At 45.8% G+C, this 21,963-nt stretch overlaps 1 protein-coding gene across 4 annotated transcripts in view; it reads right to left on the bottom strand.

Moving 5' to 3' along the window:
• The window catches only part of Rubicon (run domain Beclin-1-interacting and cysteine-rich domain-containing protein rubicon), a 415,700-nt gene that overhangs the window by 258,557 nt on the left and 135,180 nt on the right, over positions 1-21,963 (bottom strand). For all 4 annotated transcript variants that reach the window (XM_075679515.1, XM_075679514.1, XM_075679513.1 and 1 more), the window contains one exon: positions 4,583-4,630. In XM_075679515.1, coding sequence (XP_075535630.1) covers positions 4,583-4,630 — 48 coding nt within the window. The remainder of the gene's footprint in view (positions 1-4,582; positions 4,631-21,963) is intronic.

Raw genomic sequence — 21,963 nt, forward strand, 5'->3', positions numbered from 1 at the left:
TGATGTATCATATAAACAATAAGAATCAACTAGGTGAAGGGAATGGGAAAAACCGAAAGAACAAGGAAAAAAATCGAAGAAACAAATCATTGCCCCTTCCAGCCTGTGAAGATGGTCGAACAGCAAAGCTCTGTTAGTTACACTGAGTGTTACACCATGCAAGTCAAACTTCGCAAGCAGTTTATATCGTAAATCTTTTGTTTCACCATTCTTTCAGCTTATTTGCACTTTTGCGTGCTTCGCGTGGTGAGCATGCTTTAAGAGTGCTTTATTTTTGCAGTTCTCCCAGCGGCCTTTATTTCTTTTTTTTTTTTGCCCGTGGGGTTTCTGTCTGTGTTCTGACATGCTTTCTTTTTTTTTTTGCATGCAAGTTGCTCTGCCCCTTTTTTGCACGCCAGCAATGAGAGCAAGGTTTGGCAGTGGGCAGCTTCTTCCTCAAGAGTATGCACTACTTGTGGTCTTCCCATAGTTGTAGCTGGGATGAAATGCGTGGAACCACTAATCCAAAGCTCCGTATATTGGGCGCACGGCCCACCACTGGAGATGTGAGTGCTGCAATCGTTTTGACGATTGGATGAATTGGTTTGACAACTGACGTGGCTGCCAGCACGGCACTTCTTGTCGGTGCCGTGCTGGCATATCAATAGCTGGACACTGTTCGTTGGCTGCAAATCACCAGCATAACATTTGTTTCTTTCGCGGCATGGCGCAATAAATCGTCGATAAATTCGATGCTGATCTGGCTCGATCGCCGAATATGCACCATGTGACAATCGCATAAGATTAGCGTACAAGATAGCATTCCCAGATACAGGTACAGATAGAGATACAGGTACAGATAACGGAAGAATTTTATAATAACCTGTACAGTACCCAGAGTAGCCAAGATACCTACATTCGAAGTAGTAATGAACTGGTTACAGAGGCCCCTTCTATAACTAACAATGAAATTAGAAGGGCCTTGCAAGACATGAAATGGGGAAAAGCGGCAGGAGAAGATGAAATAACAGTCGATATGATAAAAAATGGAGGATACATAATGCTTGAAAAACTAGCGGCCCTTTATATGAACTGTCTATAGACTTCAAGGGTCCCAGAGAAATGGAAGAATGCCACATTATACTAATTTACAAGAAGGGACATGTTAAATAATTGCAAAATTATAGGCCCACTAGCTTATTTTCAGTATTGCATAAAATATTCACCAAGATAATTTATATTAGAATAAGGGCAACACTTGACTTCAGTCAACCAAGGGAACAGGCTGGTTTCAGGAAGGGATAGTCTACAATGGATCACACACATGTCATCAATCAGCTGAGAAATCTGCAGAGTACAATCAGCCTCTCTGTATGGCTTTCATAGATTACAGAAAGGCATTTGATTCAGTAGATATACCAACAGTCATAGAGGCATTACATAATCAAGGAGTACAGGACGCTTACGTAAGTATCTTGGAAAATATCTACAAAGATTCCACAGCTACCTTGATTCTCCACAAGAAAAGTAGAAAGATAACTATAGAGAAAGGGGTCACGCAATCAAATGAAGAAAGTTAGGCATAATGTTAAGAGACAGGAAGAGAGCAGTGTGGATCAGAGAGCAAACAGGGATAGCCGATACTCTAATTGACATTAAGAGAAAAAAACTGGAGCTGGGCCGGCCACCACGCATAACCAGTGGACAATTAGGGTTAAAGAATGGCTGCCGAGAGAAGGGAAGCGCAGTCTGGGACGGCAGAAGACTAGGTGGGGTGATGAAATTGGCAAATTTGCAGGCTCAAGTTGGAATCGGTTGGCGCAGGACAGGAGTAATTGGAGATCGCAGGGAGAGGCCTTCGTCCTGCAGTGGACATAAAATAGGCTGCTGATGATGATTGCTATACCAATGAGGTCAAATGTCAACTCTTGTGAGCTGCAGTTATGTGCCCTCAACTGTCTCCCACATGACGCTGAGTCCTTTAACTCACATGGCGTCGCCAAAACCACAGCTTCGCAGACTAGTCAGCCAAAATAAAACAAGAAGTCATCTAGGTAAAGAAAACAAATATATACTGACATTTCGGGCAGCTACAGGTCCCTTGTTCGCAAGAACAGACTTAAATAAAATTGCAAGTTGGTGCGATAACTGGCTCATGAATACAAATCCTAACAAATGCAAACTAATGACTGTTTCTTGGCAGCACGATAGCTCCTCAACGTACAAACTAGGTGACATCGAACTCGACCATGTATCATCATATTGGTACTTCGGGGTTACTATTACCTACAACATAACATGGAATACTCATATTATTATGATGAGTAACAGTGCTAACCCCACATTAGGATACTTACGACATAACTTCAATAAAGCCCCACCTCCCCTCAAAATGCTTCTATACAAAACTCTTCGTTCAAAGTTCAAAGTTAGAATGCGCCGCTGCAATCTGAAACCCTCATCACACAAATTTAATTAGGTCTCTAGAATTATTTCAGAATAACACCGCATGTTTCATTCTTTCTAATTACCATAGTAGAACAAATATAACAGCAATGAAACAAGCTCTATCACTGCCATTTCTGTCACTGCATCATAAGTATTTCCGCCTTTGCCTCCTTCATAGGGTCTTCCATCATTCATTACTATGTACCAAGCTTATCACCCCACCCAGTTATCGCTCATCACAGATTGACCATAAACACAAAGTTAAAGGCATTTTTTGCAACACAAACACATTTTACTTTTCCTTCATACTGCACACATCAAACAAATGGAACCACCTACCTGATGGCATTGTTCCCATTTCTGATCATTTTCTTTTTTCCCATTCTTTATCTGCGCACCTGCATTCTGATAGCCCTGCTTAATCATCTTGTGTATCTCTCCTCCCCACTCCTTTCTTTTTCTTTTTTCATGTGTCGCGATGCCTGCAATTTTTTGCTTTTTCATGTTTTTTTTCTTTCTCCCTTTTCTTCTCCCTTTCCCAAATTTCTCTTACGCTCATATTTTGCCACTAGTATTGTATAACATGCTGTGTTTATTTCTGTTCAGTTCAGTTATATTTGTTTTAGTACCATTCTGTTATATTTCATTTAACTTTTACGATTTGTCGCTAATACTGTATAATGCTGCACATTTCATTCTGTTCTTTTCTTTGTTTATATGTCGTCACCCACTCTCCTCTGAAATGCCATGGCAATTGAGGGTATCGAAAATAAATAAAATAAAGAAATAAATGAAGGCAAGCGCAAGAACGGGCAATTATATTAATGGGGTAGGTGGTGCAGAGCGCACGTATATATCTCAGGGAGACTACCCTAGGTCCGATTAACCGTGCCTTTTAACGACTGACTATGTAAACATTCTAAGAGCAACCCTGAAGATAAGCACTTCTCTGTTGCGATTGCACCAGAGCATCCCAATCAGTGATGTGGTTAGTAGAAATGTGATGATCTGCCAAGGCGTTTTAGCTTGCATTTCTTTCCTGACGTCGTTCTGGTGCTGCTGAATCATCATGTTTTCTTTCAAACTTTACATGAGTGAGAAGTTTTCATCCAACTTTGGACTACAGACCAGTCATCCACTTGCAGCTGCAGCTGAGGGATTAAGCAATCATGGAGACTAAAACCTAGAAGGAAGCACAGCTTGTACAGCCATGCCCACCCTGTTGCGAAGACCAAGCTTGGCAAATGACCCTCAATGCAACTGGCATGCCTCGATTTCAACCCCTTTCAAACAATCTCACCTGCTTGTTAAGTCATGTTTTACCTTACATTATGCCTGATGCACTTTTTTGCTACAGTTGAGAAGGATTCTTTGCTGTATCTCATACACGTGTGAAACACATTCCATACAAATACAAACCTGTTCACTTGAAAAGGCAAGTGATGCACAGTGGTTAGAACGCTTGCTTCGAAATTGCGTGAAAACTGTTGGCTTGATCTTGGGTATACAGTTAAACCTCAATATAACGAAGTCATTAAAATCTGCAATTTGCTTTGTTATAGTAAAATTAATTTTCTTATAGCGAAATTCAACCTTTAGTACAGTCAAGGAAGGGGCCACAATATTCTTCTAATTTTCAGGCAATCAAAAAATAATTTTGAATGAGAAAGAAATTCATTGTGTCAAACTTGAGAGTAGGCGAAGAAAGATACCGTTTCATGCTGCATAGACGTTATCTTCCCATTGACAGCATGAAACAAAGCCAGCCACGCTTTCGCATCCACTGCGCCTCTGCGGCTGATATTGTCACTTACAATGGGACAATGCTATCACGAAAAGTGCCGGTAGCGGGGTGCAAATTCTTCATGAACACGTCTCTGAAACTCCGGTGCTAAATGCACGAGAAGGCAGCACACATGATGCCACGCCATCTCGGCAAGGCCACTCTTTGCACGCTCTGTCTAAAACAGAGCACGTGGACTGCGTATTGGCTCCCCTGTGCTGACAGATATTCAAAGCCACAGCTGCAAACGCACAGCAACCTGCCCCTCCGCTCACCCCCCTGACATAATGCTCTCTAATGATCTAATGACAAAGCTCCCACTCAACATTAGCGAGGTAACGACTACAGCAAATGAAAAGAACTTGAACTCACCTGACAACTCGTACTCATCCACATCGCCATCGTTGTCACTGAGGTCCGCTGGCAGCAGAAAAGAAAAGCATCAGCACCGTGAGTAGCTTACAGTTGACAACTAATTTCTTTGACAAGAAAAAGAATTCATTCAAAAAAAAGAAAAGCAAGAAATGCAGTTTTATTGCGTTGCTCACTGGCATCTTGTCTTTCAAGGGAGGACACGGCCCATGATATGAACTTTCAGACCAATGGCTCATTTCAAGACAAAGTGGAAGGCATGTTAAGAGCAATAGTGTAGGGCTGGATGAAAAATTTTGTCCTTAGGAGTATTTTGTAAAAGAGTTCTGGCTCATAAAAAGTTAAAGTGGCTATGGTTAGTCACAAAACTACTGTTCCGAAACGAAGATGAAGCATTTTTGTGCCTTGTATATTAGGAAAGCCTAAACTACAGCCAATTCTATATTTCAATAGTTTTCATAGAAACATACAAATTTGACACTGCTAACACTGCTCTTCCACCTGGTGTCCAAAATTTACACTTTTCTATAGGGCAGAAGATAAAACTGAAAAATCTAAGCCCACATTAGCACTCTGCGTAAAATTTAACCAAAAAAAAAAAAACTTTGTCTGTATAAAGTAATGTAGAAATGATAGCTTTCAATAATTGAGACATGGCTGAAAAAGTATAAAAAGAAGTAAATGCCTTCTAAGATTCAAAATCGTACTGTTTTATTTATACCCGATTTTCTGGACTATAGACTGCACACAGTGTATAGTCTGCAGGGGCCAATTCGAGCTTAAATTTTTAAAAGGTTTTTCTTAGACAGTCTGCAAAGATAAACTTTGACAGAAAATGTGTGTTTAGCTTGTCTACAACCTGTGAACGGTAGGTAAGCAAAAAATCTTATTAGCACCCCCTAAACGCTTGGATCCTTTACTAGACTGCATACAGGAGTCAATACTAAAAGCCGTCTAGATAATTCTCATTGGGGCTGCCACAACAAAAGAAGTTAAGCATGTCCGATTTGACAAACAGTTCCTCGATGTCTTCATTGTCTTCATTGCCTTCAGATTCTTTAGTTCTAGTGTGTGCTAGACTACAATGAGCTTTAACAATGTCGTGAAGGTGCCATTACAACTGTTCTTGTACTTCGCGCATATATGAAGTCACATATATAAATGCATAGCGCATTTTTCAATGAGGTGTTGTGCATGTGCTCACAAATCCAAGCACTGAAGCGACCGAGCAGCATTAGCTTGCATATTGTCACAGTATTCCATATTTTACGGTGTATATTTTGTACACCCTAACTATATCCCGGGCTGCCAGTACGAGCTGTAAATATTGCTTGTGTGCAGCGACGACCACTGTGGAGCTCATTTGGCTATGCAATTTAGCACGAGAAATGTTCACAGGTGCACTCTGGCCACGCTTTCTTCAAGTGCACCAACGATCTTAAGAAATAAAATTATGTATTGTCCACAACCTGCAAAATTTTAATCTTTAAACTTGTATAGTCCACAGAAGATAGTCTGGAGTATACGGTACTTGGCCTGTGGCCTCTAAAACCTCTCTGGAGCAAATGCGGGTCCTTCACATATCTTGGTATTTTTATAAACACAAAAAATCAGAGGTCCAGATAGCTGCAGCACTGTACTTCTCCACGCAGAAATAAAACCAACAAAAGCAAGAGCGCAGAGGGAGAACAAGTGTCGCGCTTTGTTACTACAGTTACTACAGTTACTACAGTTACTACAGTCATGTAGCACGCAGGGAGTGCTCCTATTGGCTGACATGAACTTGAATCGCTGGCATGCTTGTTTTGCCGTATAAGAAAAATAACTATAGGAGGGAGCACTACGTCATGCAGCCAGCCTTGGCAAGCAAAGCTCCGTGAAGCCACAGTGGTGACCCAACACGTGACCTCTTGCGTCGAGATCACGGAGCAAAAATCGAGATTTGCCGAGACATTTGGTTCCCAGTAGCTATGCAAGTAGTTTTTATTCAGTGCACGCTTGTTGAGCTGCCCTACCGTGGCTTTGCCTGCATAATGAAAATACTAAAACCAACCGTGAAGAACGGGGGTAAACCGAGGGGCCCAATTTTTATTAGTCATATCATAAGATGCCAACGAACACTGACACCAAGGACAACATAGGGGAAATTACTTGTGCTTAATAAATGAAATAAAGAAACGATAAATTATTGGAAATGAAAGTGGATGAAAAAACAACTTGCTGCAGGTGGGGAATGATCCCACAGCCTTCACATTTCGCGTGCGATGCTCTACCAATCGAGCTACCGCGGCGCCATTTCCTCGTCCATTTTCTTGGCTATTTACGTTTCCTTGTAGACCCACACAACCTTCTTGAAATGCGAAGGTTGTGGGATCGTTCCCCTCCTGCGACAAGTTGTTTTTTTCATCCACTTTCATTTCCAATAACTTATCGTTTCTTTATTTCATTTATTAAGCATAAGTAATTTCCCCTATGTTGTCCTTGGTGTCAGTGTTTGTTGGCATCTTATGATATGACTAATAAAAATCAGGCCCCTCAGTTGACCTCCTTTCTTCTCGCTTATTACATAATGAGGGTCTTGAATCCTGCAACATTGATACCGTCAGGTAGCATGTGCGGGTTGGGTTTATTGACCGGTTGCCTTCACCCAAAAGGATCACATTCTTGTGACACCTGCGGCAGAAAGGATGTTTCAAGTCCGCCGCCAAGGTCTGTGAATGGTGGCGCTGGCTAACACTCCCAGGGTTCTACAAGGCAACATAAATACCCAAGAAAGTGGACGGGGAAATGGAGCCACGGTAGCTCAATTGGTAGAGCATCGCACGTGAAATGCGAAGGTTGTAGGATCGTTCCTCAACTGCGGCAACTTGCTTTTTCATCCACTTTCGTTTCCAATAATTTATCGTTTCTTTATTTCATTTATTAAGCACAATTAATTTCCCCTATGGTGTCCTTGGTGTCAGTGTTTGTTGGCATCTTATGATAAAATCAACCGCGCACTTTAACATGCGATCGCGTGTTGGGCCACCACTGGCCCAGCAGATTTTGGCTTCAATCATGTTGCGGCATGCCCCCTCCTCTTGTTTCCTTCTTCCATGTGTTTTACGCACATTTTGGCAGCAGCAAGCTGCACACTTTTCATGTTTAAAGGCAGACTTTTCAATATCTGCCTGGTTATCTCACGTTCCTTTCTTTGCTGCATCCTAGCTGCTGCCTGATTGTGATAAGAACATTATTTGCACAAGATAAAGAAATCTGTTTACTTTTTTTGGCAACGGCGAAACTACTATGTACAGTAAAACCTCATTAAACCGTACCCACTTAAACAAAGCAGTAAACATTTTTAAAAAGTAGTAAAAGTAGTAAAATTTTTAGAGCAGTTACAAAAAGTAGCCTTGATGCCGTATTGTCGAAGCTAACTTTTGAAAATAAGGACGTACTGATTGTAGGTGATGTTAATATTAACTTACTTGGCACTGATGTTACGTTGTACACAACTTACACTGACTGTTTTACTGGATTTGGTCTTGAATCACTCGTTGACTATGCAACTTATATAGCCTCTTGTGGGAGCTGTACACTTATCGATCACGTGAATCTAACATATCACCATCGCCTTGCCCCAACGTTGTTGATATTGACATAACCGATAATTTTCCAATTTTTCTTACATTTAACAATGAAATACACAAGAATTATAATAGCTACTTCACTTCAGTATTTAGTGAAGATACCTTTGTTGAGGCCATCAGTAAAACTGATTGGTTGCCAATTAATATTATGTTTAATCCCGAAGGAGCACTGAACAATTCTTGCTCTTTATTTTTATTGGCCATCTCGACTAACCCACGCACTGTAAGATGTAAGAAAAAATATAAATATCCGCACAACCCATCGATGATGGATGGTCTTTTAGAAAGCTTAAGGAAGAAGGAAAACATGTACAAGAAAACTAAACATCAGCCATTTAATATTGGACTGGCTAGACAATATAGTAGGTACTGTAAATTACTGAAAAGAAAGGTACTACGAAAATAAATTTGAACAGAATAAGAATAACCCAAAAAAACAGTGGCAGTTACTGAACTCTTTCCTTAAGACATATGTTGATGCCTCTATAACCAATATAAATTACAATGGTCTCACTATTTCTGAGCCCAACAAAATTGCTAATGTTTTGTCGGACTACTTTTCTTCCGTTTACACTAATAATGACCTACATGCGCAGTTGCATAATATTCTAGGCCATACGACACAATCATTCTTCTTGTTACCAGCTATACCAAATGAAGTGTGTTCCACAATAGCTAATCTTGAAAATACAGGGCCTGGCTTCGATAAAATTTGTGTCAGGAATTTAAAACTGGTGGCACATTTAGTTTCCGACACGCTCTGTAATATTATCAACCTTATGTTCTGTGGGGAGCACCCACCTCCATTTCCTCCCGCGTACCCGCGGCGTCCCGTTCGCACGTGGCGGACGGGTCGGGCCGGTGTAGACAAGGGAGAGAGGCACTACGCGCCCTCCCTTTCTCCCTTTCTCCCCACGCGGCTCACGGGAAAGGGAAACGTATCCGGCGGGCGAGGAGGACTTCCCCTCGCAAAAAGGTAAAAAGGCATAAAAGCGCGCCACCACGGGAGACCCTCTCTCTTGGGGCGCTGACACCTGGACCGCCTGGAAGAAAGCACCTGCCGCATCCCGTGAGTGACCTCGTTTTTCTGACCCACCCAGACAACGAGGCAAGCCTATTTACTACTATTACTGAGAGGACGTCTTTCTACGAGTGTTCATTATTGCTAATAGCAATAAACGTTATTACCGTTGACACCACTGGTTGCCTTATTCGTTCGAACCTGGCGTAGCCGCGATTCCCGCGCTACGGGCTGGGAGTACCACGAAGCGACTGCGTGGGGCTAGATCCAGAGCTTGCCTTCAGCCCTAGCCGCACGCAGAGTGGAATCCCCACAGTTTAAACAAGGTGCATTCCCTTCATTTTTAAAGAACGCTAAGATTATTCCCGTTTTTAAAAAAGGCAACAAACAAACAGTTAATAATTACCGACCAATCGCAATTCTTTCCTGCCTTAGGAAACTCATTGAGAAATTATTTGTTAAACATCTTAATAACTATGTAACAAAGTTTAAGGTGCTAAAAAACAACCAATTTCGTTTCCAGCCTGGAAGTTCCACTTATCTAGCTGTGCCTTCTCTAAATGAGTGCATAAAAAAATGTATTGATTCGGGAAACTTAGTCGGATCTTTTTTTTTTAGACTTCAGTAAAGCTTATAACATGGTTAACAATCAAGTCCTGTTTAATAAACTTGACTCTTATGGCATAACCAACCCTGCGCTAGCATTCTTAAAAAATTGCTTACTTGACCGGCCATACACAGTACATGTAGCAAATACTTTCTCTGTAACAAAATATATTAACCAGGGTGTACCACAGGGATCAGTTCAAGGTCCTTTGCTTTTCCTTCTATATATAAATTATCTTCCAGATTCCCTTAACTCCTGCAAGAACGTTTATCGTGTTTTATACGCAGATGACACAACTATATCTTCATCTGATTAATCTATTGCTGCTCTTACTTCAAGGTTAAATATTGCAGTGAGTACCATTATGAAATGGTGTAGCAACAATTATATAGTTTGTAATTTTCTAAAAACTAAATTTATGTTTAATAGTGCCCATAGGCCCTTAACTTTTATTCCTGAACTAAAGCTTGGAATTCCTTCAATTCCCATTTGCAATGATGTTACTTTTCTTGGCATACATCTTGACCCTAACCTTGCATTTTGCTGTCACTTCCAACATCTCAAGCAGAAGACTGCGTTTAGCATCCGTGCATTAATCTGTCCATGCATTGATCTGTCGATGTTATTTGATAATAACGCTTGTTTGCGGTCTATATATATCACCATCAAAGTTGTTATTATTAACCCAGGGTGCCACTACTGTTCTTTCATTTTGGGGCCCCCATCTGTGTATTTGTGATGTTGGAACCACTTATTATAATTTTTTTAACTAACAAATCTAAAAATCTGAATGTGAATCTGAGGTCCCCAACTCAGCAGCTATTGAACATAATGTGTTTTGTACCCGCATAAACCATACCAGCTTATTGCGTATGTATTGGTTAACATGTAGTGTTTCCACTTTTCGTCGCGAAATCACAGCGGTACGTCGGCCCGGCAGAACAACGAGTCTCAGAGATCGAAACGGCTCTAAGCGCAAATGCAGAGGGTGCTTGGAAAGGTGAAGCCACATCAACATCATTTCGGCGCCTCGCCAGAGTGGAAGAGCATTGTGGTCCGTGTTTTGACATCGTGCAAGCTAGGACAAAAACTGGGTGCTCAGCACAGAAGAAAAATTCAACATTGTTTGTGTTGTCGAACGTGAGTGAAATAACTTTATTAGGTCCAGAGAAGACGAAGGGGAGACCCCGCGCCACCCAGCTAGTCCCACGTAGGGACCGCCAAGCCGAGCTTGATGGCCCGATCGCGGGCACTCTGGACGGCCAGGATTCGGTAGTTGAGTTTGGGGCTGCCCAAGAGTGTAGCCCACCTATCCTCGCTGAAGGAGGAGCCGATGGCTTTACACTCTCACAACACATGATCCAATCTTGCCCTTAGTCCACAGACAGGGCAGTCCGTACTGGGATACCTGTCAGGGTATATTTGCAATGTTAGGATACGCATGGGCTTGTAAAAGTCAAAGAGTTACTGCCCGCGCCCTGCATAAGGCGGGGTGCGATAGGGTGAATACCTGTCTTGACAGATAGTAGTGTGTGGTAACCTCCTTGAACGTGAGCAAGGGTTCCCCGGGGGGCAGGAGGACTGTGGAGGCGGCGCGGTCAGTGGGTCCTCGCGTGGCCTCGTGCGCGCCCTCATTATGGTTAGAGGGAGAGCCCTCGGTCGACCCCAAATGAGCGGAAAACCAAGTGAGAGAATGCGGAGAGATACTTTTGCCACTTTTGAGAATGCGGAGGGCCTCAGGGGAGACCATCCCGGTTTGGTAGGCCTTAATGGCTGCCTTGGAATCACTATATATTGCCTCTCTGCAACCATAGAGCACAGCCAGCGCAATTGCAACCAGTTCGGCTACCACGGGCCTCGAAGTGCATATGTAGCGCAGCAAGTGAGCCTGGAAGTGGAGTCAACGATGGAGAAGCTGAATGCCTCTTGTTGGACATATGCCACGGCAGCCACAAAGCTTGCCTCAATGTAGTTGTTGCGGACATGCTCGAGTAGAGCTGCACCCCTGGCCCGACGTCTGCCGACGTTGTTTGTAGGGTGCATATTACGGGGAATGGGCGCGATGTGCAGTTGAGACCTGATCTTACTGGGAATCCGCACAGCGTCAGGGCACCGGTTGACAACGTTGAGGCCCAATCTTGGCGAGTACCTTGCGGCCCGCCGGGGTGCCAAATAGCCTGAGCAGCTGTGAGCGCTCTTTTACCTCGATTATTTCTTCGAGCGTGTTGTGGGCTCCGAGCTTGAGCAGGTTTTCGGTGGGGGTGCTTACAGGTAGGCCGTCGGTGCGCACTCGACTCTGATCTTGCGGAAAACATCTCAGTCGATCAACTTGAATTTTCTCGTCCTATAGCGGGCAATCACGAGGGAGACTTCGATGCCGTAGTGGTCACTTCTGAGGTCTAGAGCCGTGTTGACCCACTTGACCTCCCCTATGTTCTTGACAAAAGGGAGGTCTGGGGTAGTGCCCGGCATGTGGAGTTGCCTCTCCTTGTGGGGAAATCCTTATTCGTGATAAGGGTCAAGTCCACTTACACTGTAGTCTGCAACAGCTCGCGTCCCTTGGGCGTGTCACTGGTGTACCCCCAAACCCTATCTGAGGCATTGAAATCCCCGACAATGACAAGGGGTACTCACCGTCAGGCTGACAGCCCTCTTGAGGAGAGAATTTGCCCTCGTCCTGCGATAGCTGGGGCTGCAGTACATGTTGAGGATAAAGAGGCTGTTTCTTCTGAGGCCCTTTCTGGGTGGGTTCAAGAGGATTTCAGTCATGACGTACTTGATGCCATCACCAACTGCGCCGACGTCACGAGAGAGGCAACTGTACCTTTTCTTGACGAGGGTAGCAACTCCCCTACCTCCTGAATCCGATAATACTACCAGATAACCCACGAGCTTGATAGGGGTACTAGTTGCAACTTCCTGCATAGCGATGATTTGGGACTTAGCTGCAAGAGTTGTTAAATATAGCTGCAGAAGCGGCTTCTTGTTGGGGAACCCTTTGCAGTTTCATTGCCAGATACTACAGTTCTTGTCCGCACTATTCGTATCTAGGCTGAGAGGAGGGTTGAGCGGCCCTGAGAATCACGCCCTCCAACGGTGGTGTTAGTACATGACGTCGTGCTGCGATCTGTGAAGGAGCCGGGCTGGGTTCTCTCCCGGGATCGACCTCCTCCAGTTTGCTTATGCGTTCACTGAGTGCACCTAAGAACATTTTTGGGTGCACTATAACTTCCTGAACCTTCACTAAGCTAGCTTGCATGCTGGCAAAGGCATTCTTGAGTTCCGAGAGTAATATTATAGTCTCGTATTCCTATCTGTTTTCTACCGCTCGACGCCTGGGTGCGCGAGACCCATGGGATGTCTCGGATGTATCCATGGTGACCGGGGCCAAGGCAGGTTGCGGCGAGGAGGGTGAAAGCGCGAGCTTCCTAATCTCCGCCATCTCCGCAGCTAGCCTGCTCATTTCTTGCTTAACCTGCGCATTTTCTTTCCTCAACTGCTTGTTAACTCGTTGCAACTCCTCGAGCTTGTTCGCGTGGTGCGAATCGCGAGGCAGGTTGTCACCTTTTGGGGCCTCACGTCCCCCTTGAACCTTGTCGGTGTAGGAAAGCGTCAACTTCTTGCTTCTAAGAGCAGTGGGCATGCGGGAGCGGGACCTGGTCTCCCTCCTCGACATGTCGTGCCTCGGCCTGGAGCTGGAGCTAGGCTGAGAACCGGAGTGTCCCTGGGAGCAGGCCCATCGTCTGGATCCACGGCAGGAGCCGGAATGTGCCCAGGAGGCAGAGTGGCCCCTGGATATGGAACGGTCTCTTGAGCAGCCCCTGGAACAGGAGCATCTTCTGCACTGAGCACCCGGGGTGGACGAAGCCTGGAACTCGTTCGCAGTGTCGAAGCACCACTGAGGGGGTGGTGACGCAGCACCGGCCATCTTGGCGCGCTCACTGCAACGACGACGCAAAATGTATGGGATCTTGAACCTTTGAGCGCAGTCCTTACTAGCTGTGAGATGCTGGCTTCCACAGAGTTTACACTTGGGGGTACACTGATGCTGCTCATTGGGACTAGGGGCACCACAGCCACAGCACATCGCGTCACAGGGAGTGGGGCACATGTCAGCATGTTGGCCGAGGCGGCCGCATGTATAGCACACGTCGATTTGCTTGCGGTAGAGCAAGCACTGCATGAGTAATACTTGTTGGGGGGCTAGTTGGTGCATGTTTCCAGAAGAGGGTTATAGCGCCGAAAAAACACAACACACAGCAAGCGAGACGGGACAGGCGCCTGTCCCGTCTCGCTTGCTGTGTGTTGTGTTTTTTCGGCGCTATAACCCTCTTCTGGAAACTGCATGAGTAACAGTCCATACCTAACAAAGTTCGGTACACGATGCCCATTGAACGTGACGATGACCGTGCCGGTTTGGGCTATTCTCTTCACTGCTAAAACGAGTGGATTATTGGTGTTGACAATCTTGGCATCGATGACGTCAGAGCAGTTTTGAAGGTGGATGTTGTGGATCACCCCCTTGCATGTGGAGTGCGGGGCCATCTCGTAGGCACTGAGCTCATATACCTTGCCCGAGATGAGTATCTGCCTCATCCGGACATAGCGGCTCACATTCTCGTGCTTGGGAGTACTGGCGACCACAATATTTTACTATAGATTCAGGCATAGAGTATCTTGGCATAGATCTTCCTGACTGATGCTAGTGGCGGCGAGTATTGCATCAGCCACCGTGGCAGCGCCAAGCTTGGAGATATTGAGTCCACCTCGCGGCCTGATAACAATCTTGATATCATCTCGAGGAAGTGAGGGCATCCTTCCCACTCGTAGCACCTTGGATTTTAGCGCAGCACTGCCTGATTTGCTGTGGCGCGCGGCCGGCTGCGGTAATGGCGCATTAGTGACAGCCATGCGCATTTTGGCGCCAACTCTTCTGGCCCCCGCGGACTGCCAACCTTGATCATGAGTAACCATTTCCAGCGAGATATCTTCCCCCTTCACTTGATACTCCATCTTGAGTAAGAAATTAAGCATACCTCACTTTCAAAGGGCTGGTACGCGGCGGGCAGGCGGTTCACGAGGCGTGAAACTCCGTCTCAAAGCTCGGGCACAAGCAGGAGGCACGTGGCCGAGACGTGAGGCGCGTGACCTCAGGGAGCAAAGCTTGGCAATCCTCCATAGGCTTAGCTGGGCGGCCGCCACCTTGCTACTGTCAAAGTGTGTAAATCTGTGAAAAATGAACTCACAGCACTGCAGATGGACTTTGAATGCCGTTTCTCGAGCTGTGTCGAATGATGCAGACGTTCTGACGCTTCCAGGTGCCAGTCCGCCGGAAGTTCAGGTTGAATCGGAAGTTCATGTGGAACAAGTCCGCTAAGTTGGCCCCCTTGCGGCCAAGAAAAAAATAAAAACGTGGCAAGAACAAGTCGGCGCTGGCACGCGAGAGGGATATACCATTGACTACGGTGTGTGGCATTTGGAGTGCGAAGGAGATTTGCTTTGCAATGCTGCTGCGACCGCGAAAATAAATCAGCTACAAGTTCGACTTTTCAAGGTTAAACTTTTCACCATTGTTGCCTCTGGTATTGCTGAAGTGTCGCCTAACGACACTGACGAGGACGACTTGGAAAGTGAAAGTACGGGGAATTCAGGCCTGACAGTGGCAGATGCTGCAGGTTATGTCAGCCTCATGCGGGTGTTTGCCCTGGAGAGAGGGCTGGCGGAAAAGCTGGCTCATAGCTTAAGTGAGTTTGAGGCCACCCTCGTCGCTGCTAGCCCGCCACGGCATCAAACGAAAATAACAAACTTTTGTCATGCAAAATAAATAAATACTGCATGTTTTCTGCCCTTTCATCGCACTCTCTCGTAATTCCGTTTTTGACAGGGAAGTGGGTGGTCTCACAATATTTCGGTTAAGCAGTCCTACTGTTTAGTATGCACTTCTTCCGAGCTCTGTCCAACTACAGTTTAATGAAGTTTCATTGCATCATGCGATCTGATGGGTGAAAATGTAGGAAAGTTTTACATTGTCATCGGGCACCACAGAAGGCGTGGAATACAGAAATAAGGCTACCCATGGAAGTGAATGCTGTTGATCCTGCTGATACGGCAAGACTGGGTCGCACATGATTGCTGGCTCCCTATAAAGTTGCAAGGTGTTTGAAAACGGTCGAAAATTTGCACGATACTGCACAAAGCAATTTCTTTTTGTGGGGAAGGAGGGGTACATAATTTATTTGTTAAAAGGTGCAGACAACAAAGCAAAGAAAGAATTAGCAAACACATTTCTGTTGTTTTATGTTAATGTGGTTTCACTTAAATCTATTAATAATGTCTGACAATGTGGATTTGTAGGGATGAGTTCATCACGATATGCAAGCAACTCTCTTTGCCATTACATGTTTCTATGAATTATTCTGCCATTTAAATGCAGTCAACGCTCTTTACAACAGACTGTAATAAGAAACAAGGGCTTGATGTGGGCAAGTTGGTGTAACATACTTGAAAAAGAGGCGCAGCGGTGGTGTAGAGGTAGAACACCCGCCTCACATGCAAGAGGTCTGTGGTTCGAATCCCGGGGCCGCGCAATTTTCCACCGAATTTTTTTTAAAAATCTGCGTGTTGATAAAAATTGCATAAGCAGGCCTGGAGTGTGGCCTGATCCCGGTGACCAGAACCGGTAACGCACTCCCTCACCAGAGCAGGATTGGCCACCCTGGTGCAGTACTTGGCCATAACCTCCTATATGAACACAACAACCAAACCCCGGCCCTCAGTCCCTAGCAGCTGCGAAGCAACTGACCATGGCGGCAGTCAGACCTGCGACGCAGCAGAGGGTGCTAAGAATTCCTGGCTCCGGACAGGCCGCCATTGGAATCTGAACCTGGCAACGTTTAACGTTAGAATGTTATCTAGTGAGGCGAGCCTAGCAGTGCTACTGGAGGAATTAGAGGACAGTAAATGGTATATAATAGGGCTCAGTGAAGTTAGGAGGCCAAAAGAAGCATACACAGTACTGAAAAGCGGGCACGTCCTGTGCTACTGGGGGCTTAGAGGAGAGACGAGAACTAGGAGTCGGATTCCTGATTAATAAGAATATAGCTGGTAACATACAGGAATTCTATAGCATTAACGAGAGGGTGGCAGGTCTTGTTGTGAAACTTAATAAGAGGTACAAAATGAAGATTGTACAGGTCTATGCCCCTACATCCAGTCATGATGACCAGGAAGTCGAAAGCTTCTATGAAGACGTGGATCGGCGATGGGTAGAGTGAAAACTAAATACACTATACTAATGGGCGACTTTAATGCCAAGGTAGGCAAGAAGCAGGCTGGAGACAAGGCAGTGGGGGAATATGGCATAGGCACTAGGAATATCAGGGGAGAGTTATTAGTAGAGTTTGCGGAACAGAATAATATGAGGATAATGAATACCTTCTTCCGCAAGCGGGATAGCCGAAAGTGGACGTGGAGGAGCCCGAACAGTGAGACTAGAAATGAAATAGACTTCATACTCTGCGCTAACCCTGGCATCATAAAAGATGTGGACATGCTCAGCAAGGTGCACTGCAGTGACCATAGGATGGTAAGAACTCGAATTAGCCTAGACCTGAGGAGGGAACGGAAGAAACTGGTACATAAGAAGCCGATCAATGAGTTAGCGGTAAGAGGGAAAATAGAGGAATTCCAGATCAAGCTACAGAACAGGTATTCGGCTTTCACTCAGGAAGAGGACCTTAGTGTTGAAGCACTGAACGACAATCTTGTGGGCATCATTAAGGAGTGTGCAATAGAAGTCGGTGGTAACTCTGTTAGACAGGATATCAGTAAGCAATCGCAGGAGACGAAAGATCTGATCAAGAAACGCCAATGTATGAAAGCCTCTAACCCTACAGCTCGAATAGAACTGGCAGAACTTAAATGATATTGCGCGACATAAAAACGACACGGACGCGAAAGAAGACGACACACCAAGCGCAATGACGTCTTTCACGTCCGTGTCGTTTTTATGTCGCGCAATATCATTTAAGCAATGGATTACCAACTTGCCCGGAATGCTGCTCTCATTAACTGGCAGAACTTTCGAAGTTAATCAACAAGCGTAAGACAGCTGACATAAGGAAGTATAATATGGATAGAATTGAACATGCTCTCAGGAACGGAGGAAGCCCAAAAGCAGTGAAGAAGAAACTAGGAATTGGCAAGAATCAGTTGTATGCGTTAACAGACAAAGCCGGCAATATCATTACTAATATGGATGAGATAGTTCAAGTGGCTTAGGAGTTCTATAGAGATTTATACAGTACCAGTGGCACCCACGATGATAATGGAAGAGAGAGTAGTTTAGAGGAATTTGAAATCCCACAGGTAATGCCGGAAGAAGTAAAGAAAGCCTTGGGAGCTATGCAAAGGGGGAAGGCAGCTGGGGAGGATCAGGTAACAGCAGATTTGTTGAAGGATGGTAGGCAGATTGTTCTAGAGAAACTGGCCACCCTGTAAACGCAATGCCTCATGACTTCAATGTACCGGAATCTTGGAAAAACGCTAACGTAATCCTAATCCATATGAAAGGGGACTCCAAAGACTTGAAAAATTATAGACCGATCAGCTTGCTGTCCGTTCTCTACAAAGTATTTACTAAGGTAATTGCAAATAGAATCAGGAACACCTTAGACTTCCGTCAACCAAAGGACCAGGCAGGATTCCGTAAAGGCTACTCAACAATAGACCATATTCACATTATCAATCAGGTGATAGAAAAATGTGCGGAATATAACCAACCTTTATATATAGCTTTCATTGATTACGAGAAAGCATTTGATTCAGTCGAAACCTCAGCAGTCATGGAGGCGTTGCGGAATCAGGGTGTAGACGAGCCGTATGTAATACTGAAAGATATCTATAGCGGCTCCACAGCCACCGTAGTCCTCCATAAAGAAAGCAACAAAATCCCTATGAAGAAAGGCGTAAGGCAGGGAGATACAATCTCTCCAATGCTATTCACAGCGTATTTACAGGAGGTATTCAGAGACCTGGATTGGGGAGAATTGGGGATAAGAGTTAATGGAGAATACCTTAGTAACTTGCGATTCTAACTCAGGGGACCAACTGCAATGCATGCTCACTGACCTGGAGAGGCAAAGCCGAAGGGTGGGTCTAAAAATTAATCTGCAGAAAACTAAAGTAATGTTTAACAGTCTCGGAAGAGAACAGCAGTTTACGATAGGTAGTGAGGCACTGGAAGTGGTAAGGGAATACATCTACTTAGGACAGGTAGTGACTTCGTATCCGGATCATGAGACTGAAATAATCAGAAGAATAAGAATGGGCTGGGGTGCGTTTGGCAGGCATTCTCAGATCATGAACAGCAGGTTGCCATTATCCCTCAAGAGAAAAGTGTATAATAGCTGTGTCTTGCCAGTACTCACCTACGGGGCAGAAACCTGGAGGCTTACGAAAAGGGTTCTACTCAAATTGAGTACAACGCAACGAGCTATGGAAAGAAGAATGATAGGTGTAACGTTAAGGGATAAGAAAAGAGCAGATTGGGTGAGGGAACAAACGCGAGTTAATGACATCTTAGTTGAAATCAAGAAAAAGAAATGGGCATGGGCAGGACATGTAATGAAGAGGGAAGATAACCGATGGTCGTTAAGGGTTACGGACTGGATTCCAAGAGAATTGAAGTGTAGCAGGGGCGGCAGAAAGTTAGGTGGGCGGATGAGATTAAGAAGCTTGCAGGGACAACATGGCCACAAGTAGTACATGATCGGGGTAGTTGGAGAAGTATGGGAGAGGCCTTTGCCCTGCAGTGTGCGTAACCAGGCTGGTGATGATGATGATGACTTGAAAAAGAAGAGCCCTAAAATGATGAGGAATAAAAGAACATGTACAACGAACAGACGCTGTCCATCGTACATGTTTTTCTTTTAGTCCTTGTCTTTTTAGCATTGTCTTTTTCTTCAAGTTCTTCAAGACTGTAATATTTCAGCAAAAAAGGTCCGTTATGTCTGAAGTCCATTCTATCAGAAATTATGGTAGCGGTGTTTTGTGAAATGGTGCAACTTCACATATACCACTGTCCAACCCAAAGGCGATCACAAAAGCAATAAAAACACAAATTAAAATGCAGTGAAACCTGGTTAAACTGTAGTTGGCCGGAGCTCGGAAAAAGTACATAATAAACGGTAGTACCGTTTAACCGAAATAGCATGAGATCGCCCACTTACCTGTCGAAAATGGAACTGTGAGAGAGTGCGATGAAAGGGAAAAAAGGAACATGCAGTATTTATTCACTTCACGCGACAAAAGTGTTATTTTCGTTTGATGCCGCGGCGGCCAAGCACGACAACAGCGGCCTCAAACTTACTGAAGCTGTGTGCCAGCTTTTCAGCCAGCCCCCTTTTTTCGGCAAACACTCGCATGGCAGATTCCCCGTTGGTGTAACGTATTCTCCATGCACGCGCGCAGTAGTGCTGCGGAAGTCCCGGGGCGCCTTTTTCATTGCCGGGTGCCGGAGTTTGGAATACTTTTCGTTTGGAATAGAGTTACGTTATCGCGCCTCTGTTCTTGTCGCGACGATGGCATTCATGAGGCTGACAATGCGCAACTGCTGCCACTGTCGAGACTGAATCACCCGTGCTGTCGCTTTCCTTGTCGTCCTCATCACTGTCGCTAGTCGACACTTCGGCAACAACAGAGGCAACGATGGCGAAAAGTCGAACCTCGAGGCCGACATGTCTTCGCGGTCGCAGCAGCGCTGCCGAGCAACTTCTTTGCATCTCAAATGCCACACACTGTAGTCAACAGCAGATCCCTGTCGCGTGCCAGTGCCGAATTCTTCGTGTCACGTTCGACAGCACAGACGATGTCTAATTTTTCTTCTATGATGAGCACCCGGCGTCTTTTTTTATCCGAGCTTCGGCATGACACGACTCCTCGCTTGCACGATGCCATTGTGGGATGTCGTGTCTGCCGAAGGACGAATCCCAACATAAAAACGTAACGCTTCTTTATTCGACTAACGATGGCAGCGGACGGGCATACCAACGCTACGTTCGTCATAGTAGCGGAAGGTAGAAGGCAGTCTTTCTCAGCCAGGCAGCCTGTTTTTATAGCCACCGTCGATGACGCATACCTCGGGTGACGTGGCGATGGCACTATGTTTTATCGACCATGCAGTCCAGCGTGCAGCTGTGTTATGCCAGGCCAGATGATAAGAAGACGGAGGGTGCACAGAAATGTGCACGGAGTGTGTCGCCACATCACCCCCCCGCGGAGTGGAGAGCCCTCAGGGCTTGAAAAAATCTGGGCAGCGTACGCAACGTCCGCTGCGTGTAGTGACAGAAGCAGGCTGCGATGTCAGCGGTCGTGGATGGACGTCTGTGGGTGTACTGGTATTCCCTGGTTCGGCGGAATCGGTGTAGGCCGGCTTCAGCCGGTCGATAGAGACGCGGACGGCGTTCCCTTTAATGCACAGGGTGAAGGTTTTGTCGCGACGGAGAACTGGGTAGGGTCCGCTGTAAGGTGGCTGTAAAGGTGGACGGTGTCGTCGCGGAGGAAAGTGTGTGAGCACGTTGCCATATCCTTGAAGACGAAGGGGGCGGTCTTACAGTGGTGAGCTGCAGGTGACGGGCGGAGGGTAGCGATAGCGCGTCGGAGCCGGGCGATGAAATCGGTGGAGTCTGACGTCGCGGTGGTGGATGGCGGTGCAGCGAGAAATTCGCCTGCTAGGCGGAGGGGTTCCCCAAAGACGAGCTCTGCAGGTGTAGCCTGATGCCCCGTTCACACTGAGACATTCGGCGTCTGGAGCGGCGTCCAGTTCAGCGGAACCCAGTTCGGCGGCGGCGGGATCCGCCGGAATAGCCTCTTCCGCGCCGATCGCTCCCGTACCGATTTTTGCGGCAGCTGCCGCCGGATTGCCTCGCCGCCGCGCGGCGCTGACCAATCGGGGAGCGCCAAACAGAACTTCCAAAGATGGCGGCCGAGTCTCACGTCATGTCGCAGTCGTCGCAGTCATCAAAGTCCGCCGCGACATCCACATCCGAAATGCTCATCGAACTGGTGCGCAACCACCCAGTCCTCTACGATAAGCGCCACTTGAAGCACAAAGACAACGTGC

The sequence above is a fragment of the Dermacentor variabilis genome, chromosome 2 (assembly GCF_050947875.1).
Source record: "Dermacentor variabilis isolate Ectoservices chromosome 2, ASM5094787v1, whole genome shotgun sequence".
In the NCBI taxonomy this organism is placed as follows: domain Eukaryota; kingdom Metazoa; phylum Arthropoda; class Arachnida; order Ixodida; family Ixodidae; genus Dermacentor; species Dermacentor variabilis.